Source organism: Falco punctatus (genome assembly GCF_963210335.1).
Source record: "Falco punctatus genome assembly, chromosome: 7".
In the NCBI taxonomy this organism is placed as follows: domain Eukaryota; kingdom Metazoa; phylum Chordata; class Aves; order Falconiformes; family Falconidae; genus Falco; species Falco punctatus.
This window is the reverse complement of record NC_137587.1, coordinates 28347044-28368633: the sequence shown is the minus strand read 5'-3', so window position 1 is coordinate 28368633 and position 21590 is coordinate 28347044. Positions and strand designations below refer to the sequence as shown.

The following is a 21590-nucleotide window of genomic DNA, read 5'->3' as shown; positions in this document are numbered from 1 at the left end:
ATGTCACTCACCAGCCACGAGAAGAATCCTGCGGACTTGTCCTGGCTAGAGATCTGCCCCTCATATGGCCCGAAGATGTGACCTTTGGGGATCACCTCATTCATACAGCGCACATCGTTCTCCCCGTTGGGCTCTTTCACCACCTCCATTCCAGGCGGGATGGTCAGTGCTGCTCGGTCAGGGTTGCCAACGGGCACTGGGGTGTCAGACACGAACACTGGGGGACCATGGTTCGGGCACTCATCCACAAAGTACTCCTGACAGGACTCGCAGACTGCGGGTGTGAGGGAAGCAGGAGTTAGAGTGGTCAGATATGATGCCTGTACAGGCTCACAGAGCTCATAGGACGCACAACGCGAAGGCCAGCATGCCCCAGCTCCCCAGTATCCCCTAGGCCTGGCTCAGCCCCCTCCGCAAAGCCCAACCTCCAGGCACACAGGCACTTCACCGACTGCTCAGTTGTTTTGCCACACATCTCTCAGCAAGGGCCTGCCCCAATCCATTCCTGCCTAATGCCTGTACTTGCATGAGCCCTGGTACCCTACACAGATTCACCACTGACAGCTACAAGGACAGGGAAAGGCTCCATCACCGTCTGCAGAGACAGAGGCTGGGGGCTCCTTGCACATCCCCAGTTTGTAGGAACATCCTCAAGCCAAAATGTTTGATTCCCCACAAACCAGATGGGAACTAAAATAAAGCATCCCTGAAAACAAATACCCTCATCATACAGCCTTCATTCTGTGCTTGGGAGAGAGACAAGCATCTTCAGGCACTTGCCCTGTGTCCACACAGGCACTCGGGCCTACAATTTGGTATTTTGTAGGTATGCAAATGTAACCAGCACCAGTTTTCTTTCCCTGAACATGCGTGGAAAGAGCTGTGATCTGTGCAACGCTCCCTTCACAGTTTCTTAATTCAAGCCTTGGGGTTTTGCAAACCCTTGGGGTTTTCCCATGCACATTTTCATGTTTCCAGCACACTTTCTACCTCCCTCCCTACTGCTACATAGCCCCACAATGCACAAGCTGCTTTTGTGCAACAGTTTCCATATCAATTGTGCTGGTCTTTTCAGGAGAGCACACAAATTTGTCCCTGGCTGTTTTCTTCCCAGCTTCCCACCTCAAACTGACAGGGTGCCGAGCAAAAGTCTATACAAGCGGTAGCGCTGCTTTTCCCTCACTCACAAAACACTTACACCAGAAATCCACTTGCTGAAAGCTCTTGGTCATGATCAAATCCCGCTTCCCTTTCAGTTTCTTGGGCTCCACCTCCATGGACTGTGGGTCAGGCCTTCCAAAGCTGGGGAGGGAACAACAGAAAAATGACAATAACCTACAAAGACACTGGGACCACATGCAGAGAGGAGCAGAGGCAGCAGGGCCTGACCAACTCCTTTAGTCCCTACACCAGCAGCAAACAAATGATTCAACTTGCCATCCAACCTGCCACAAGCTGGTACCTGAGATGTTTTCATGCCAAAGCCTACAGCAGGTAGTGGCTTCAGCTGGAATACCTCCACACCTGGCATGTCCCACACTGAGCACAAGAGTGGCAGAGGTGACTCCCAGCAGCAGACAGGCATGGCTTCCCTGCTACAGCCCGAGGAATGCGCTGCTCAAGGCCTCGATGCAAGGCATTGCCTACAAGGCAGGCCAGCACTGCGCACCTCACATGAACTAGCGCGCACAGCAGCCATGACCACCCTTGTCACACGCCTCAAGGCAGATCTCACAGGGGAGCATTGTAGTAGCTTTGAGAATTGCACATATAATTCTCAAAACCAACTTTAAACTGGGGAGAAGGTGGAGAGAAGGGGGTTGGAGTACACTGGGCTGAAGATCAGTCACGTACCAAGGCTGTCCATACTCCTGGTCCCGGCACGGAGAGCAGGTCTCTGTTTTTATCGTCACCATTTCCCCTAAGGAAGCCTGGGTCTGGATCAAACAGTCCTTCAAGTTTTCACTCATGTTCTGAAAAAGAATGAAGGAAGGTAGGAGGAAAAAATGAGCAGCCAGGAAATCAGAACCTTCCTGTCCCAGGCCAGGCCAAGGCCAGCAGAGCAGGCTCCCTCCCGGCACCACGAGCCGCCGTCACGCACCGGGGCGCCTACACCACACGCATGTGGAACCCCTTTCTTGTGCTGAGAAGGAAAGAACAGCTCAGTTGCAGGTCAGGTAAAGAGCATGAGACAACATGGAGCAACCAGAGGCACGGGGAACGTGAAGTATGCTCCACAGTGCCCCTTAGAAACCTTGCACGTGGAATTTAAGATGGATGGGTGGGATGTGTTAATGGAAACATGGAGCACCACTACTCAGAGTAGGTCTTTGGGGATAAAACGACAAGGAAGAGGAACGCAGGCTGTGGCATGAATCAGGATCTGTCTATGACTATAACATATGCCAGTCTCCATCTGGGAACACAGCGCAGTTTACTACACCCCTGCAGATGAAGCTTTCTGTGTGCCCCAGACACACCTGACAAACACCTGCAGGACTCCACCGCAACTGCACAAGTCATGCTCTCCATCTCTTGAGGAGACCAGAGCTGAACTACCACCACCCTTCTGGCACACAAGCCGCAGTAGTGAAAATGCTTCTCCCTCAGCTCAACACAAGAGCCAGGAACCACTTAATGATGTCTAAGGACAGCAAGCTCCAAAACAATAGTACTTCCCTCCTTCCCCCATCATAGGTTGGTGCTGAAGACCAAATATTGGTAAGGCAAATGATAATTCAGAATCGGTTTAATTAATACTAAGATTTTTGGAACGGCTGCTAAGCTTCAGAGCATCCCTGCTTGAAACAAGGAATAAGGCAGAGCGTCACATATCTCTTTCTTGCATTCATCTTAAGACTTCCCCCAAGACACACAAACAGGCTGCTCTCAGGCACCATACCAGATCAGACAGGCTCACAACTGCTCCCCACGAAATCTCCTGCAAGCCCCCTTTCCATGTCCGCTGTCCACTGGCATGCTCTGTTACACTGCATACTCACAGTGCCCAGCATAGGGGCCTCAGCAGCTAATCAGACCCCTTCTGTCAGGTGATCTGGTGGAAGAGCCCATCCCCATCACAACTCAGTTCTGGACATCCCAAAATTCATGTTCTGAGGTCACAAAGCCCTGACAACAGGAATTTTCTTATTACACACATGCTTGTATGGGACTGAGCACCACGGAAGTCTGGTCTGCATTTGTGCCTGTTTACAGCAAGAAGGAATATTATTCCCAGCCTCTGTGGCTCCTCTTTGTGCCAGGGGACAAATGATTAATTTTTCCAGCCCGACTTCTCACATGCCAATGTGCAGCCTGAAAGACCTTTATGAAGCCTGTATCAAGAAAGCACTAGTTAATATTCATATAGTTCTCTGAAAGCCAAGCCTCAGCCTAAGTACAACTAGATACATGTAAACATACACAGTTTTAAGCCATTACAAGATGCCCAAAACAAGACACACTTTCTTTCAGAATTCCCACAGTCAGTCAGAAGGAAAGCAATATTAAGGGCAAGGAAGGGCTCATTATTTTGGCAGCCTGAGCCTCTGGTCTGTGCTCTCTGGAGCCAGAGGGAAGCTCTCCAGGCCTGTCCCCACGCACCAGCTAGTGCTACAGGCAGAGGCTACCTGCCTTTACCAGAGAAGAAGGAAAAGTCTTTCCTGAAAAGTCTGCAGTAGAGGAGCTCAGGAGGGAAAAAGCAGCAGCTGATATGATAGAGGGGGAAGATGTTAAGGAACAAGAAGAGATGGGTGCTGCCCCAGAGCTGGTTATCTGTGGGGCCTGAGCTGACACAGGATAGGCAGATGCTGGCTTCGGGGCAGACGTTCTCAGTCATAAAAGCCACCAGTTTTGGAAAACTGAAGGACAGGGCACCTGCAGTTAAAACACCCACATCCCCAAAGCTTCAGTAGGAAGAGATGGAGACATCTGTCTCTGAGGAGACAGTGGCTTTTCCTTTCCCACTCCTTCCTCGTGGAGACTCCTCAATTACAGAGTGAGAGACCCTATGATGGTGCAGTCTAACTTCCTATGCAAGACAGGCCACGGGGGTTCCTTCAGTGAACTCCTGGTTAAGTTACAGTGTACCACCAACAAGACAAGGGTAAAAAAAATAAAAATTAAAAAAAAAAGAAAAAGAAAAAGACATCCAGTGTTTATTTTACATATGCAACTCCTCACTTTACTGTATGGCTCATTTTGCAGCCCTCCCTTCATGGTTCTCCCTGAAGTGCCTCCAACTTATCAGCAACATCCCTGCACAGCACAGGCCACAGCACTCCAGCACTGACAGCAGCAGCACCTTGCACAGAGACAACAACCTCCCTGCCCCTCCTCAGGATTTCCATGTTTGCATCCAAGTACTGCATTTACCTCCTGGTCACTGTGCACAGCTGGGGTTTAGTGTTTGGTGAACTGCCGTGCTGCCATAAGAGCTCTAGCTCCTGCAACAGGCCACTGCACACCCCTTGCCAGCTCTCCTACCTGCTCAGCAGCCAGGTGCCCGGTTTTAAAACATTCACACAACTCTTTGTTGTCTCAGCCAGTACGCACACGATCGCAACTCCACCACTAACTTGCCTCTTTTCATTACTTGCGATTTGCCCAGACTTTGCATTGCCCACAAACGTAATCCAAATTAACTTTGTGTCTTCCTCCAGGACACTGACAACCTTAGAATCATAGAATCATTTAGACTGGCAAGGACCTTTAAGATTGAGTCCAACCATAAACCTAACACTGCCAAGTCCAACACTAAACCATGTCCCTAAGCACCACATCCACATGTCCCTTAAACACCTCCAGGGATGGTGACTCAACCACTTTCCTGGACAGCCTGTTCCAATGCTTGACAACCCTTTTGATGAAGAAATTTTTCCTAATATCCAATCTAAACCTCTCCTGGCACAACATGAGACCATTTCTTCTCATTCTGTCGCTTGCTACTTGGGAGAAAAGAGCAACACCCACATCTTGACTAGCATCAAGTAAAAAAAAAACAATTCCCAGCTGACACTACTAGAAATACACTATCAGCAATGGCTCTCCCTTTTGGTGTCACACTGTGACCTTTCATTTAGTCAGGCTTTCACTTATTCCTAGAATCGTGGAATAGTTTGGGTTGGGAGGGACCTTTAAAGGTCACCTAGTCCAACCCCGCAATGAGCAGGGACATCTTCCACTACATCAGGTTGCTCAGAGCCCCATCCAGCTTGACTTTGAATGCGTCCAGGGATGGGGTATCTACCACCTCTCTGGGCAACCTGTTTCACCACCCACATTGTAAAAAAAATAATTCTTCCCAACATCTAGTCTAAATCTACCCTGTTTTAGTTTAAAACCATTACCCCTTGTCCTATTGCAACAGGCCCTACTAAAACGTCTGTCCCCATGTTTCTTACAAGCCCCCTTCTAAGTACTGAAAGGCTGCAGTAAGGTCTCCCTGGAGCCTTCTATTCTCCAGGCTGAACAACCCCAACTCTCTCAGCCTCTCTTCACTGCAGAGGTGCTCCAGCCCTCAGATCGTTTTTGCAGCCCTCCTCCAGACCCACTCCAACAGTGTGTGAACACATTGAATCATTCTAGCTGCTTATCCTGGTAACGTAGCACACCTTCAAGTGCATTAAACAAACAAGATACACCAACACTTTTACCTTTATCAAGCAAAATTATAGCAACATCAGAAACCCACACCATGTTAAAAAAAGACCTATTAAAAAAAAAATAAATCTGTACAGACTGCTATTACAATTAACATCCCCTTAAATCATGACCAATCCAATCCCTATCAGCTATTACACTATTTTACTGGACACCAACATCAGACTGAAGGTAGCCTAGTATTCTAGTTTGTCCAGATTAGACTTCATATTAGCTTATTTGTTTATGATTAACACACAGCATTCTTTTCAGTCTAACTCATTACATATACTTTTTTAAAATTAGCATTTATGGCTCAGAGAGCACGGCTCAGCCAGTTCTTTTAAAATCCCTGGATGCAAGTTAGCAAGAACAGCAAACTTAAGAATGTACTGCTGTAGTAGCTGCTGTTTGGTAATTTCCCATGCTACTACTACAACAGAGAGCATTATGCTGCTGCTGTAACTGGTACCATCCACCAGCTACAGGAAAAAAAGTATTTGACATTTTTCCAGTTCCAGACATCAGTAGATGACTCTGCTTTTAGGATTATTTTAGCTTCTGATGTGTTTAAAGCTGCTTTTAGTTTTTCCTAATTTCGCCACCCATTAGTTTCTTGCCCTTGCCCCTTCTCCTCTTGCTTCAGTTTTCCACAATTACAAGAGTCTAGTTCACATTCTGCACTTTTCACTCCCTCCACTTTATTTTTTTGGGGGCATTAGGCAATTTTTATAGTTCTGTTTGTTCTAACACCTAAATATGAAGATCCTCTGAAGGTTTCAGATGATGTGGAGAAGCACCATGTAAGCATAAGCAGAGCAGACTCCATAGTTACTGCTGAAGGTATTCTAAGGGGGTACTCGACCTCCTATGTGCATGTCCCTGTGCCCATCAGGACACTCAGTCCTCTCAATGTCAGTGCAAACAGAGCCTACTGCAAAGTCCTGGCAGGGTGTCAGAAAGGACAATCCCTAAGTGAGAGGGATGCTGTGAAGATCCCGGCGCTGTCTGCACATGACATCAAGTCCTTTGGACAGCAAAAGCAGTCATGGTATGAGGCACAAAGGTCTTCAGCAGGCCCAAGACACCAGTGTGACCACTACAAATCCCAAGAGGCATCCCTGGGTTCACAAGTGGTGCCATATAACCTCTCCTTTTTCTTTACAAAGTACGCAAGGACCTGCCATGTTTCTGCATGACATGCTAAATACTCCAGTGGCTTTACCATACTGCTTACAGAGAAGTAGAAAACACAAGAATATCTGAGCTGTCAGTCTCTAAAGTGGGGAAAAAACATCCAAATGGGGTTAAGCACGAATGAACCTGTGAATTCCCATCCTCAAGTATGCCACCTTTATCACTGCCCCTCTTGTAGTTATTAGTTAACAGCCACAGACTCTTATCTGTGTGGATCGGCCTCCAAAACAGAGCTTTAATTTTACATTTTACTGGCACATTTCCCAGATTGGGACATTCTTGCATGTGAAGCAGCTGTATAGGAATCCATCTCCTCCTCAGCACACAGCTCCTTCACTCAGTTTCTCACTGCCAGCCTTCTAGAGGTCATCCCCTCTTCTTTTAAGATCGATCTTGCATAGCTTGTACCACATTTTGAAGTACAGGCCCATGGTGAAAGACGGACTTGAATTCATACGCTTTTTCTATAGCTGCATATTATTAACAGAACTAGTAATCCAGAACAGTCAGCTACTGACGAGCTGAGAAGGGGGAATAAAGCAGCACATTCAAGGCTCTGAGCTCCCCTCCAAACAGCCACGAAAGACCCAAGCTGACTGTTTTTCCCGACATCAATTCCCTTACCAAGGCCCTCGGCCATGCCAACCATTTCAAGTCACTTTACGAAGTACCAGTTGGCTATGCAGCTCACGCTGGCAGCCAATGCAAACACTGAAAGATCACACAAAATAAGAGAGAGAACCAGTTTGCTCAGAGGAGGACCACTGTCCACAGACAGATACTAACCCCATGCTCGACTGGGAAAACTGCTTTTGCCGTGACAGTTGCCACAACACTGGCTTAATTTCCCCCACTCCAAAGCGTGACATTCCCATGGGTGAAGCTGTCCTCCATCTGCAGCAGAGCAGCATCCTGGCATGGTGAAGGCTGGTGGCAGGGCAAGACCTGACGACCTGCCTCCCAGCTTGATGCAAGGCCAGGGCTCTTCTCTGACAACCACAGAGCAGTGCTGAATGCAGCCTGCACAGCTGGAGACAAGCTGGAGCAGTCACAAATTCAAACTTAGTAAAAATTACAGGGCATGGATGATGCAGGATTTGAGCAGCATGGGCTGCAACTAGGACTTGTTTAAATCATTGTCAATTACACCACTACAGTCGATAGCCATGAATTCACCAGAAGAGAAGTATGAAGCATTTTCTTTGAGTTTTGAATTCTGAAGACACTGAGGAAGGCCAGGACTACAAGAAAGACACCTGAAAGCACCACCGGTTTTGCTGCAGCTTTCTGAAGAAACTTGGAGCACAAGCTTCAAAATCATGAGACTTAAACCCATTTTACAGCAGGGCGGGCTGAGAGTTCCCAGTGGTTTCAAAGATTTGCTCAAGACCAGCAACTGACATGACAAACAGCACTGGGATGCCACAACACAAACTTCCTGGTGTCATTCTGCTTGCAGACAGGCTGGAGACTGGGAAATTCCTGTTTGCCAACCTGAAACTCCTCCTGTCATTTCAAATGGATGTGAGATGCCCTCACACTGTCACTCTTACATGGTTCATTGGCAAAACACGTCATCAAAACCTGCCATGATCTACTTCGTGACAGACACATTTCAGAGGGAGAAGAGGAAAAGGACACCTGAAATAATCCCTTAAAATTGTCTTGGTGGCCTCTAGTGAAGGTGGAAAATGCTGCTGACTTTACAGGATTTGACACAAAATTCCACATTATGATCAGGCAGGAGCGTTTGCCCTTTGTTGATCTCGGAGTAGGAAGCTAGTATGGATCAGCACAAGCCTCTGCAAACTGGGTATTATTTGGCACAACTTCTCTACGTTAAGTGTTGAGTAAGGACTCAACCCAGCAGGATGCTGACAACGTAAAGCTCCCATAGAGCCTAAAAGCCTCTGAAACAGTACAGCATGCCACAGAGCCAAGGCAGCCACTTACTGCAGCTAAAAGAGTATGTGACTTGCATTTTTTAAATATATTAAAAATAATTCCCTTAAACTGGGAAGTTCTAATTTTTGCTGCATTTGGCTCCCTGCATTCATCTCACAGATTCACAGTTTAAGGGTAGAAAGGAGAATTAGGTCAACCTGGCTGATCCCCTATATGTCACATGCCCTTACCTTTACCCTACAAACAGGAAAAAATCTCCATCTGAGCCTAGCAAGGGGAAAAGAAGCCAACACTTCAGAGTACATTTCAATTGTTAAATCCCCGTCATGGACAAAGAGTATGTGAACCTCTAGGTCTGGGCAGCAGTTCTTTCAAAGAGCCCTGCAATGCGGTGAGAAAGGCTGAAATACCCAGCATGTTGGGACACTGCTTTGAGCAAATGGAAAGAATTGCTTCCCAGGTTAATGGCTGTAACAAACCTCACCATCTTTGGTCAGGACTGCCAGCTGCACTTTTTGCCTTTGGCTTCTTCAACATAAATATATACCTACATTTGTAAAAGTTAAAACAAACAGATAAAAAAACCTCATACTAAACCAAGATGCTATTCCACCAACATTTTTCTCCCCAAGGATAGAATAAGAGTACAACCAAGTGGCAGATGTAAGCCTTGTTCCTTTAAGACACTACTGAAAGGTCTTCCGAAAGCAATAGTGATAAGCACTGAATAAAAACACAGAGATAGCAAAGCCCTGGATATGCACCCATGCATTATTTTCCCAGCTTTCCAACAATTTTCAACATCCTTCTATGTAACTCTTCTAGTCTTCGCTACATTACTTGAAGATGCTGGCACCAGAAAGCCATGCTGATGTAAGACTGAGTCTGAAGTAAATGTAAAGAGTTACAGGCACAAAGCTACCTCCTCACCCCTATTATTCATGACTTCTCCAGTTACGTGTCCAAATCATAGTTATCTTTCCCAGCTAGGCCCCGGTATAGAAACTCCCCAGAGCTGCCTGCCCATTCTGATCCCCACATTCTCTCACACAGGACTGGTTGGGACACAACCCCCCTTTGCAGATCGTGTCCGCGGCATGCCTTTCCAGGTTTATAACTCTCCATTTGTCTGCATGAAAATTATTTTGTTTCAATGGCTCCATTTACCAAACAAACTGTGTTACTTCGTTTCACCCTATGAATAGCTACAATTCACCAAACTTGTTTCATCTACACATTTGGCCAATGGTGAGTCATGCTTTCTTCTGCATCACTGAGTAAGCGTCAGGCAGAATTGGCTTCTCTCTTCCCCTCATTTGAAGGGAAGGGTCATCGAGTCTACTTCTTTGAAAACACAGTCTCCACATATCATGTTGCAGAGAGTCTTCTGTAAAATGATCGAGCTCTAGCTTAAAATAGCTGAATTATTTGCTCCCCGTGTCTAAGGCAGCAGTGTCAGAGCCTTGATCTTCTGACACTGAAAAAAACATTTTCTACGTTCATCTTGAAGTTAATCTACAAACAGTTGATTTATTAGCGTGCTAATACTGTCCTTTAGCTTAGAGTATCCTTCATCCTCCTTACTGTTTATACTGCCACTTCAGTTTATTTATTGGATGCTGACTCTATCAATCACTACCTTCACTTCCTAAGCCACTTGTATTTTATTGATATTCTTTGGCATTAGATATTAATTGGATTCTCATGCACTGAGTCAACTGCCTTATATACCTAAGTATATCATGTCTATGAATCTTTCTTTAAACCAACTGTAAGCATCTCAAAGAACAAAATCAGACCTGTTTGAGGAGTACAAGACACTCTGCATAACATCAAGTTTCAAACATGAATTACTTTTTATTTACCCAGGATTGGTGTCATGCTACCCAACCTATCATTTCCTGAGCCATCCACTTAGCAATTTTCAGAACCATCTCAAAACAATCACTCTTCCAGTCTCTTGGATTAGCTGTGATCCACCCAGATTGATTAAAAATGAACATCAGCAAGCTAGAGACCTCCTCCCGTTTACCTAGTACCCACTCTGCTTCAAGAGAACATGCTTTTTCCTAAGCAGAGCTGCCAGCAAGACTTCGCTTACCCACAGGACTCATGCTACGCAACTCCCACGTGGGTCCCTGGATACCTACTTATAGGGCTCAACTTTTGGATTATCAACTTAGCCTTTCCTTTCTGCTGGCCCAGATGGCAACCTCCATGGCAAACAAGCACACACAGCTCCACAAAGGTAAGTTATGTTTGGGTCTCAAAAAGTTAGGTTTTTCATCACACAGATAGTTTTATAGACAGCAGAGATGTGAATTTACTGACTAAATGACCTGCTCTTACCCATGGGGAAACAAAAAGCTGCAGTGAGGAAGCACTTGGTAGGCATGCAGCAGGCAGGGTCACCACAGCACTCCTGCTCTTCTGTCGTGCTGAGAAAAAACACTGGAGTGCCTTTAATGTTTTATAAGGCACATGCAGGAAATCCAAGACTCCCCAGTTGAGTCCTGCCAGCCTCACCGTGTGGCTGGTGCCCTGCCACATAGCACTCAGCACCCACCTGTGCCCACCACCACCGCCGCCCAGCCGCCCACCATGAGCTCATGTGCATCCAGAGGACCCCTGCACTTGTGTAGGCTGGCCAGCCTAAAAATTTCTGTGGGTGAGCAACACCAGTGATTCACGTACTTGAACGCTGACAGAGGTAAAAAGGGAAAGGGAAAGGAAGGTGTGGGGGTGGGTAGGAAGCAAACCCCAGACACTACTTTCTAAATAGCAGATGTGGCTATTCTGGCCAGCAAACCTCCACTTTAATTTCTAACCCACAGAGATGGGAAATGATTCATGAAAAATCAACAGGATAAAATTAGCTGGAAGGCAGAGAGATAATTCATGCAACCCAACCGTCATGGGCTGAAGTGCCAGCACTACCAGCGCTGCCTGGCATTTCAGCCTCCGGTGCCCTTCAGTGACTGGCACCCAGCCAGCAATCAGCTCCACAGATATTTCCTTAGTGTCTAAATTAGCCCCTCTGGAGAGCACATCCATCTTTTAACAAGACGGCCTTTCACTCAACGCTCTTCTAGAAGTTACAGCCTTTCCTTTTTTTTAAAAAAAACCAAAGATTACCTGCAGTACTCTTGTCTCCTTCCACTGGTGAATGTTAGTGGTGTGAGAGGACCCAACAGGATGGACTGACGGGATGGACAGGCTTGCACACACATCTGTAAGCCATGGCCAAGCTACACACGAAATTGAAACTGCCCCACCAAGTCAGAAAGCTCAGTGCATTTCACCAGAGCAACCTTCCCCTGCACAAAGCCAACAAAGCACTCAACAGCGACAACCAAGTGCTGGTCTGCCTTTATAAACATGGTGTTTTTTTCTAAGACTGACCTTAAATTTTATAACATAAAAAGCACAAACAACAAACCACAATTTTGCCCTTGATACAGCCACATGACAGAAAGTTTCTTACGCATACTTCCAAATCACAACCCAAAGCCCTTTATCCCAAAGGCAGATGAGAAACCCCCACCTCTTCAAAAGACCTCTGGACTTACAGTAGGCTTCTGATTATTGAGCAGTGCCCCTTCCCACCACCCAACTCAAAGGCTTCAGGAATCTAATGTCAAATTGTAAAGCCTCAGCAGCACCAATACCTCTAGGCAGCAGTCTCAGCTGCATGCGGATCTCCATTCAATTGGGACTTGTGGGTACAGATCCAAAATGAAGATAAAATCCTGCTTCAGTACCATTTGTCCAGTTGGCATCTGTTCATTGCTGTTGAAGGATGGTACATAATGGTTCCTCATAATTTTTCATTTTTGTAAATTTTTTTTTGGTATTTTTTGTTACAGTGGTTTCACTGTGCTTTGGCTTTAGGACACTCGAGCAGCTTCTTTCTTCTTACTTGTTCAGTAAAAAGGGAAAGAATACTTGGGAGGGATATGAGATGGTAGGAGCAAATTGTATTTTCATTTGTTCCTAAAATTCTAATAAACTAGCTCAGTCCTTTAAAAGCACAAACACACACACCAGGCCGAACGAGAACAAATCAACTGTTCCACAAAATGCAGAGGAAGCAAAAAGAACAGCCATATTTATTTCTCCTCATTTGTACCCTCTTGCAGTCCATTATGGAGATAAGATCTCACAGTACAACAGGACATTATTCAGGGCTGGGAAATCTGTCTGCGGGTTAGGGGCTCATGTTACACTGCTTGGATGAGTGCTGGCTGAGCATGGGTCATACCGACCCCCTTTTCCTTGGGGCAGGCAGCAGTCCAGATACTCCTAATGTCAGATCTGCCAAGAAATCAGATATCCGTGTGCTGAATTCACCACCACCACCACTTGATCTGCACATTCCCTTCCATAAAGGGAGAGGGGTGTTCAGACCCTGTATATCCTAACACAGTGAACTACGAAAAAAATTTCCAGAAGAGGCCAAGCACTTCTGGCCCATTCCTTCAATCCCCACTCCTCAAGTGTGTCTTCTGCACAAAGGTATCGGGTTGCACAGAAATACCTGGTTCTCCTACCCTACGCACATTTTAAAAACACTTACTAGCAGAAGCATGGAAAGCCCAAGAACTCATGCGATTCTAGTCCAAAACCAAGGAGCACGTCACAGTGACTTCATGTATGCAGGTCACTGAGAGCCTACAGAAGTTCACCAGCTACCCTAAGAGAATTCAAAAGCAGCATTTCAACATCTGACTACAGAACGAGACCTAGCTAAAAAAAAAACCACCACCAAACCACCAACCAACAACCAGTTAAGTCTGTCAGACCTAAAGAGGATATGTTAGCATCTGATTTAGTTGGTGCTAGCTCTCAACACGTCTAGGACATACAGTAAGCGGATCCATCTTTCTGGAGGTACTGCCTTTGCGACAGCAATGCAGCGTTAGCTAGTAGGATTCTGCACTGAGGGTCACGTACCAGTGCACCTTCACTACATGATTTGGGGAAAATTTCTTAAGGAACAAAGCAACGTACACATATACCATACATAAATTCTCTTCCCAATCACAAAGGGAAAAGAAATTCAGTAATTAAAAAGCTTCTATTCTTCAAAAGCCAATTGATCTCACTTGAGCTCAAAAAAGATAGTCTGCATGCATAGGTGTGCACACATGACAACTCTAGAACATATTTTATTGTTCACAAAAGTATGCTCATGTGTCACCAGTATTGATTTTTTCTTCAGTCAGTTTCCAAATGTTTTAATTTCCTCTGAAGGGATAAAAGGACTAGTCTCCACAAACTGGCATATTTAACATTCACATTAGCCTTTCCAAGTAAAAGGTCTCAAATTTAAAAAAAGCAGCAGACCACATGAAATATTCCAGCAGCCTCAGAGCAAAAGAAATCAAAAAAAACCCAAACAAACAAAAAGCACCAAACAATGAAAAAGGCTAAATTCCCTGATATACACAATGAGGAATTTAAGGTTTATCCAAATGAAGGGTGTGAAGAAGAAGATGCTAGGGGTGGAAAGGTAACCTCAGTCAAACTCATGACATCTTTCAAGGAAGATGCTATGTACACTTATACTGCTCAGCTGTTCTGAGTCTGAAGTTGAAGGACCACATTTAACTCCACTCAGCATATTATGACACAGTTTGTATGATACAACTTCAAAATAAAACTTAATTGTACTGAAAAGGAATGTACTGGACAACATTTCATGTTTGTTATTAGCGTGGAAACAGCTGATGTCCCTGACCAACATTAGCTCCAATTACCAGCCCTCAACACTCTGAAACACCCTGAAGGGGTGTCTGCAGGGGACCAGAGGAGCTGCGTGCCCACGGTGGCCTGATCCACACTCAGGAGCCTGGAACCAGTGTGCTGCAGTATGCAAGGATGACCTGGCTCAGGGACCAGCAAAGGATGCTCAGTGCATTGGCTCCCCACTGCACAAGGCATGAGCACCACCGGTTCTCAGGGCTAGCTAATTAAAGCAATTCTAGAGCTGCCACATGAGATAATCCCTCACATCACCTCCCATACACTTTCACCACTCTATCCTCATATGTCACCCCCAGTACTCATGGTCAAGCTTCCACTGGCAAAAGCCATCCACCAGCTGACGGCAGCACAGGCAGCCCTGCTGAGCCACCGGCAGTGCCAGCAGCAGCAGGGCTCGACACCCACATTGACTTTGGAACAGCAGCCCCTCCTCCAAGAGGAGTCACTACAGTTGAAGGAAAACTGGCCTTGGAAGAAAGCCTAAGTTTAAGGAGGAGAAAAGAAAGGGAGCAGAGAAACGAATCCATTTATCGGAGTGTGCTCAAATTGGACGACTTTGCTTATGATACCCTTCTGATGGGCCCCTTATTGATGGCTGTCCGTGACCAAGGGACTGCACTGAAGCGGTCTTCTGCAGTACGCATTACTGATCTCTCTCAGGAGGCTGCCAGTTTCTGCAGCTTAAACCTAAAATTATACATATAATGTTTTTACCTTCTGACTGCAGAGAAACTGTTCAGTCTGAAACGCCAGAGTACTACCTCCCTGCGTTGCAGAGAGAGGCCTTTGAACAGCTCCCAAGGATACAAGCCATCCACACAAACAGACCACTAAGCACAACAGCAAACCTTGAAGTGTCAATATTTTTAATTGCTTGACAAATCTCTCAGCAGAAACACAGGTTCTTGCAATTACGTGCAAAGTCTGGGATGGAAGGAGGAAAAATGCCATAGCACCACCCTCACTGAGTCTAGCTGAAGTCCAAAGCCTATACGGTGAGGACAGTGACTAGACCTTGGAAAACCCACATTGTAAACGTGATTCTAGATGCCAAGTCAAAATTTACCACATTCATTTCTGCTTTTTTCCCTACTTGCTCTCAATCCTCCCGTCTTTTCTATTAGTGCCTATCACATCGCAGTTATTAAAAAAAAAAATATTCTCTAGCATGGGATGCTTGTGTTGCCCTCTTCACCAGGTTTCTTCTCCACTGACCTTGGCTGCTCCCACCTTACACAACGAAGCCACAGGACTGCCTTGCATTTTCCATCACTCTTTGTTTGACCTTTCACCTGCAAACTTCCGCCCTTTCTGAAGCAGTTTTCCCTCACCTTGTTTCTAAAGATGCCATGCAAGGTGACACAAACCTGCCTTTCAACTTGTCCTCTCCGCTTTTTCTTTAGGAGGTTAGACTTGCTACTGGAATCCACTTGCATGGGCAAGTTTAACTAGCAAGGATTCCTGAAAAGCAAGATTTCACTACGCAGCTTTAGAAGGACCACTGCTCTAGAGGCTTTATTTAAAAACACCTTCAGCAGCAGAGAAGAGGTCACAGAGAGAACAGAAAAGCCTGTGAAATTAAAGCCTTCTTTACTCCACTGCTGCAGAGGTCAGTGCAAGAGGATGCACCAGAACAGTCTGCAGCTGCACAGCTCTGGTCCAAGAAACTTCACCCTCTACCACAGAGCTTCAGGTAGAAGCGCTGTACAGAAGCGCTTGCGATGAAATACACCACAAGCATGACAGGGGGCAAGATGCCGAGTGGCAAAGCTAGCATCCCACGGCAGGGCTGCCCAGCGGCAGGCCAGGAGGACTGCTGCCCTTTGGCCAACCCTCCTCCACCAGCGATGCCTGTGTCTCAAGCAGCTCTCAGCCCTGGAGCCCAAAGGACCTGTGCTCAGGTGAGAGCCCAAATCAGAGAACTCAATGCTGATGCAAGAAGACGCATCAAGAGTACCCAGATACATGTCCAAGTGACTCCAGATTTCTTAAAAGGCCACAAAACTGCAATCCAATCTGCGGAATAAAACCGATGTTTGCTTGCTTTTGCTTTCTTAGGAAAACCGGTTGTTCATGGTTTGAGGCCACACCTCAAATACTGCGTTCAGTTTAGGGCCCCTCACTTCAAGACACTGAGGTGCTGGAGTGAGTCCAGAGAAGGGCAAGGAAGCTGGTGACGGGTCTAGAGCACAAGTCCCATGAGGATTGGCTAAGGGAACTGGGATTGTTTTGCCTGGAGAAAAGGCAGCACAGGGGAGACCTTTTGGCACAGGGGAGACCATATCGCTCTCTACAGCTCCCTGACAGGAGGCTGTAGGCAGGTGGGGGCAGGTCTCTTCTCCCAGATAAGAAGTGACAGGACAAGAGGAAACGGCCTCAAGTCGCACCACAGGAGGATGAGACTGGTTATTAGGAAAACATTTTTCACTGAAAGGGTGGTCAAGCATTGGAACAGGCTGCCCAGGGAGGTAGTAGAATCACCCTCTCTGGAAGTGTTAAAAAACCACATAGATGTGGTGCTTAGGGACATGGTTTAGTGGTGGACTTGGCAGTCCTAGGTTAATGGTTGGACTTGATGATTTTAAAGGTCTTTTCCACCCTAAACTATTCTATGATTCACAGGTCTCAGAAACACATTCACAGTGCAAAGTAGGCATCAAAAGTTCCCACCTGTACTCATGCCACTGGGAACAAGACTTATTGCTTCTTACATCTACCTGGCCTCGTATCTTCAGATCAAGTTTTAGCAGGTTATTTCTTCCTTCTGAGGGTCCCCCAGTTAATCTACGGTATTACTATTTGATTGTCAAACACACAAAAAAACCCCACCAACAACGTATTTTGTCTTTGGGACTATGCTTAGTTTTTCCATGTAAATTTTCATACACACATGCCAACAACACTGGATTGGCAATAACAATTTTAAATATGCTACTCTAAAATGTCATGAACGTTAGGCAGTATTTTAAGAGCTCTGGAAATGGTTAGTAGCATATATAGCCAAACCAGCAAGAGAGAGGCCCTGCTAACAGCAACATTAAGAACAGAAATGTAAAAGCACATACTTCTCTTGCATAAAAGGACACAGGGAAAGGGGAGGACATGACTCAAAAACCCACGACTTTGCTTGGGAATTAACCCACATGAGACAGAAGTTACAAAAGGAAAAAAGAATATTAAAAAAGATATCAGAAGGATAAAGCATACATGGTACTCCTTATTAAAAAACCAAAGACCTCTCTTGCCTGGACTTGTCGTTTTTCTCCTCAATATACATACTTTACTCTGATTCCTGACTCAGGGCGGCACCTTCCACTCACTGCAATACTTGTGGCCCCCCGATTGCAAAGCTCCTGCATCAGAGCAGCCCTCCCGCTTCAGGGTCCTCTTGCAGTGTTCATGGACACACAACCTTACCCACCTCCTACACACTTCGAGCAGGTCCATTGCTTTCCAGCAAGAAATATGAGCGAACAACCTGCCCCCACACCATCCCAGTAAGACTGACTGACCTTGCCTCAATACATCAAAAGTAAGGTTTCAGACAAATCTTTGCTTTTGTCCTCATTATTTAAAATCAGGTATTACCCTCACAATAATCCTCCCCCTTAAATTGTCAAAAAAGCACAAGTAACTGCTACCAGCAATCAGTAAGGCTCACAGTGACAGAGTCCCCCATAAACTGCCACAGAAAGCACAGTGCTGCATGCATGGTCCACAAAGATGCTAGAGGAGCAACAGGCTGCTCTGCTGAAACCAGCAAGTTCCGCACTAAAGCCAGCACTGAGCTGGGAGCTGCAGGTCCTCCCTCACATCCCACGGACAGCCAGAAGGAGCAGCAGCTTTTGACATAACTCCCAGGCAGGAGGGAACAGCAGCTTCCCCTGGTCCTGCTGCTCCGCAGTGCAATGGGATCAGTCAACTCAGCATGTAGCCAAGAGCCAGGACAACCTTCAGCATCTCCTGCAGTGACCTTGAACCCTCCTGGGTGAGTGGTTCAGCTAACCAGCCTTTCCTCTGCTAGCACAGTCCTTCCGCCGCTACGCCAACAGCCCCCACACTTGAACTCTTTGCAGACTGCACGTGATTCAAGAGCCCTGCGTCGCTCAGCCCTGTGCTAAACTATTATTTCTAGAGCAGAAGCACCTTTGGTCGAAGCACCCCTTGCAAGAAGCAAGCGCACATCACCTGAATACTTTCTGATTGCAACTTGCACTTGAAAACAAAAAACACACCGTCCCCATCAGGGATGCACGGCTATCTGTCGTGGGGTTTATACACAATGCATTAGAAAGTTAAAAGAGTCATTTCCCTTTCCACCTCCATTGCTTATAAACTCGGTGATTGCACAAACAGAAATCTGGGGAACAAGAAGCCCAACCCAGGCACCGGGCTCAAGCTTTGCCAGTCTTATGGGGAACACACCTTGCTGGCAGCACCGGATCCAGGGGACTGCTGGATATTTGGGGCAAGGGCTCCTTTGCTGCTCAACAAAATGCCACGCACACCTGCAGCGCTGGAAAACAGCCCTTTCTTACGGTCAGGTCAGTATTTTTTTTTAAGCTGGTTCTGCCAGTTCTCCTCCCATTAAGGAGAAGCATTAATCACTGGAAAAAGAGGAAGCAACAGGGAGCCAACAGTTTTGCCCACAGGCCAACTTTTTTTTTTTCAGTGATCTGAAACGGGACGCTAGAGGCATCTTCCTTTTCCCTTTGGAATACACCAAGGGATACAGGAACGAGGTTTTAAAAAAATAATCGATATCTATAAAACTCACGCTGTTCTGGAGCGTTTGCAAAGAATCCAGAAAGATTCGAGAACTTAAAAAAAAACAACACCAAAACATTCGGAATGAAGGCCAAAAAAATGTGCATTTGGTGAAGTTTTTCCACGCGAGTCAACGAAGTACGCTGGCCCCGCGGCGCACGGGCAACTCTTCCGCTGCACTCTGCGGCGGACCCGGGAGGCGCCACAGGCACGGTGCCTGCAAGCCGGGTGCAGCTGCCGCGGGGCTCCCGCCGCCCCCCGCTCCGCTCCGCTCCGCTCCGCCGGGGAGCTCCGCGGCGATGTGCCCGTGCCCGTGTCCCGGCCCCGCCGCACAAGCGCCGCGACCCGCCGGTACCGCATCCCGCGGGCTCCCGCCGCCGCCGCCCCCGGGGAGCGCCCCGCGCCGCCCCGCCCCCGCGTTCCAATGTGGCGCGCGCCCGCCCGCCCCCGCCGCCGATTGGCCGCCGGCCGCGTCACTCGCCGGCCACGCTAACGGCCGCGGCGGGGGGGGCAAGACGAGGGGAAGGGCGGCCACAGCCGCGGCGCGGGCGGGAGCGGCGCGGCGGGGAGCGGCGGGGCCGGGCCGAGCCGAGCCTGGCGCCGCCCGCCCCGTAGGGGAAAGCGGGGAGGGGGGGGCCGCTACCTGTGCCCGCGGGTCGTCGCCGCTGCCGCCCCGCCCGCTGCCGGCACCCCTCAGCCGGACCTCCCCCCGCGCCGCGTCCGCCGGGCTGGGCCGTGTCCCCCCCTCCCTGCGCTCCGCAGCCATTTTCGTGGCCACCTTGGCTACCAGCGGGGCTGACTCACCTCGGCGCTGCGGGCGCGGGGGGCCCGCCTCGGCGTCGGGGGCCCCACTCCGCCCGGGGAGCGGGGAGGGGAGAGCCCGGCTGGCTGCGCCCTCCCTCCCCGCCGGCCCCGCTGGCTAGTCCCAGGCGAGGACGGGTCCCGGGGCCGGGCCGGGCTCGGCGGAGGCGGCGGCGGCTCCCTCCCTCCCGGCCGTGACCACCATCTTATTAGCACAGGAAATGACATGGAGAACGGAAGAGAGGGGCGTTCGGGGGCCGAGCCCGGGGACCCCCCGAACCGGGGGGAGGCGCCGCCGGCCCGCCCGGCCCGGCCCGGCCCGGCCCGCCAGGGCTCTCCCGGGGCCGCGGCACTCCTGCCTGCCCTGCAAATACCCGAGGTGGAAAGAGAGGAGGCGGGGAAAAAATAATAAAAAGCAAACCCAAAAAGCCGCACAAAGCAGGGGGGGCAGAAAAAAGCCAGAAGGAGCCGAGCGAACCCAAACCGCCCCCGGTTCCCACCTCCTGCTCCGGAGTCTGCGAGTTCCGCGCGGAGCCGGCGGCGATCTGCGGCCGGGCAGGGGCTCGGGGGGGGGCTCTTAAGGACAAAAACCGCCCGGGATGCCCTCGGCCATAGCGCGGGGGGAGCCGGCGGCCGGAGGGGCCCGGCCCCGCGGAGCCGCAGGGCTCCCCACGGGCGCTGGCGCGGCCACCACCTGCCGCCGCCCGACAGCCGCCGCGGCGCCCCGCGGAGAGGGACCCGGCCGCACCCTCGGGGCCGCCCGCCTGTGGGGGACGGCGGAGAGCCGTGTCCCCCGGCCGGGGACGTGCCCCGGGGCTCCTTCACCGGCCGAGGCCACCGCCTGAGTGGCCCCGGGGCGGGCCCCTCTCCCGGCGGCGGGACCGCCGGTGCGCGCCTCTCGCCGCCCGTGTGCAGCCCCATGCCCTTCTGCGAGCAGAAAGTGAATGTGGAGGCGCGGTGTTTCCCTGGCGCTCCGGGCTCGATCGTATTTCAGATTACCCCCCAAAAAAGCAACCCACCCAGCAGCGACCAGAACAACAACAACAAACCCTACCCTCAAGCGCTGTGCAGAAATTACGGGCGACATGACGGATGGCAAAAAGTAGGCATAATTTAATAAACGGGGGAAGCATGTCTCACCAATAAAACAAATTCTAAATAAAACCATCTGCAAGCATTAAATTTGAAACAATGCAAACTGTTCAGCTGCTTTGCCAAAAGAGGCACAGCAGGGGGTAAAGAGAGGGATGGATAAATGGCCATAATTTTCCAGTTCCTTTAGTTGACAATGGGCTTGTATGCAAACAGGGCTGCAGTGACAATGTGCATGCTTGGACACTTGGAACGCTTCCCTTCTTCTGTGGCCCTAGAAATACCCTTTTCTGCAGCCCAAAGAAATACAATTCTTTCCTAATACCCTCCACCCTGAGGTGCCTACTATAAAAGAAAAATTGGTGAGGACACCAGTGAAAAAGGATGCAGCCCAAGCAAAACTGAGGCCCGCTTCTCCCATC

The 21590-nt window shown here is 48.6% G+C and overlaps 1 protein-coding gene across 4 annotated transcripts in view; it reads right to left on the bottom strand.

The window, feature by feature from the left end:
• PRDM11 (PR/SET domain 11) overlaps window positions 1-21582 on the bottom strand; it is a 52759-nt gene extending 31177 nt beyond the window's left edge. For 3 of the 4 annotated variants that reach the window (XR_013929678.1, XM_080396776.1, XM_080396778.1), the window contains exons 1-4: window positions 20080-20568; window positions 1855-1973; window positions 1199-1302; window positions 12-274 (exon numbers count right to left, since the gene is read on the bottom strand). Coding sequence is in view for 3 of the 4 variants with exons in the window: in XM_080396776.1 (XP_080252902.1) it covers window positions 12-274; window positions 1199-1302; window positions 1855-1973; window positions 20080-20304 (711 nt within the window). In the remaining variant the exon portion in view is untranslated. The other variant, XM_080396777.1, reaches the window with a different exon arrangement.
• Between the last annotated feature and the right edge of the window lie 8 nt (window positions 21583-21590).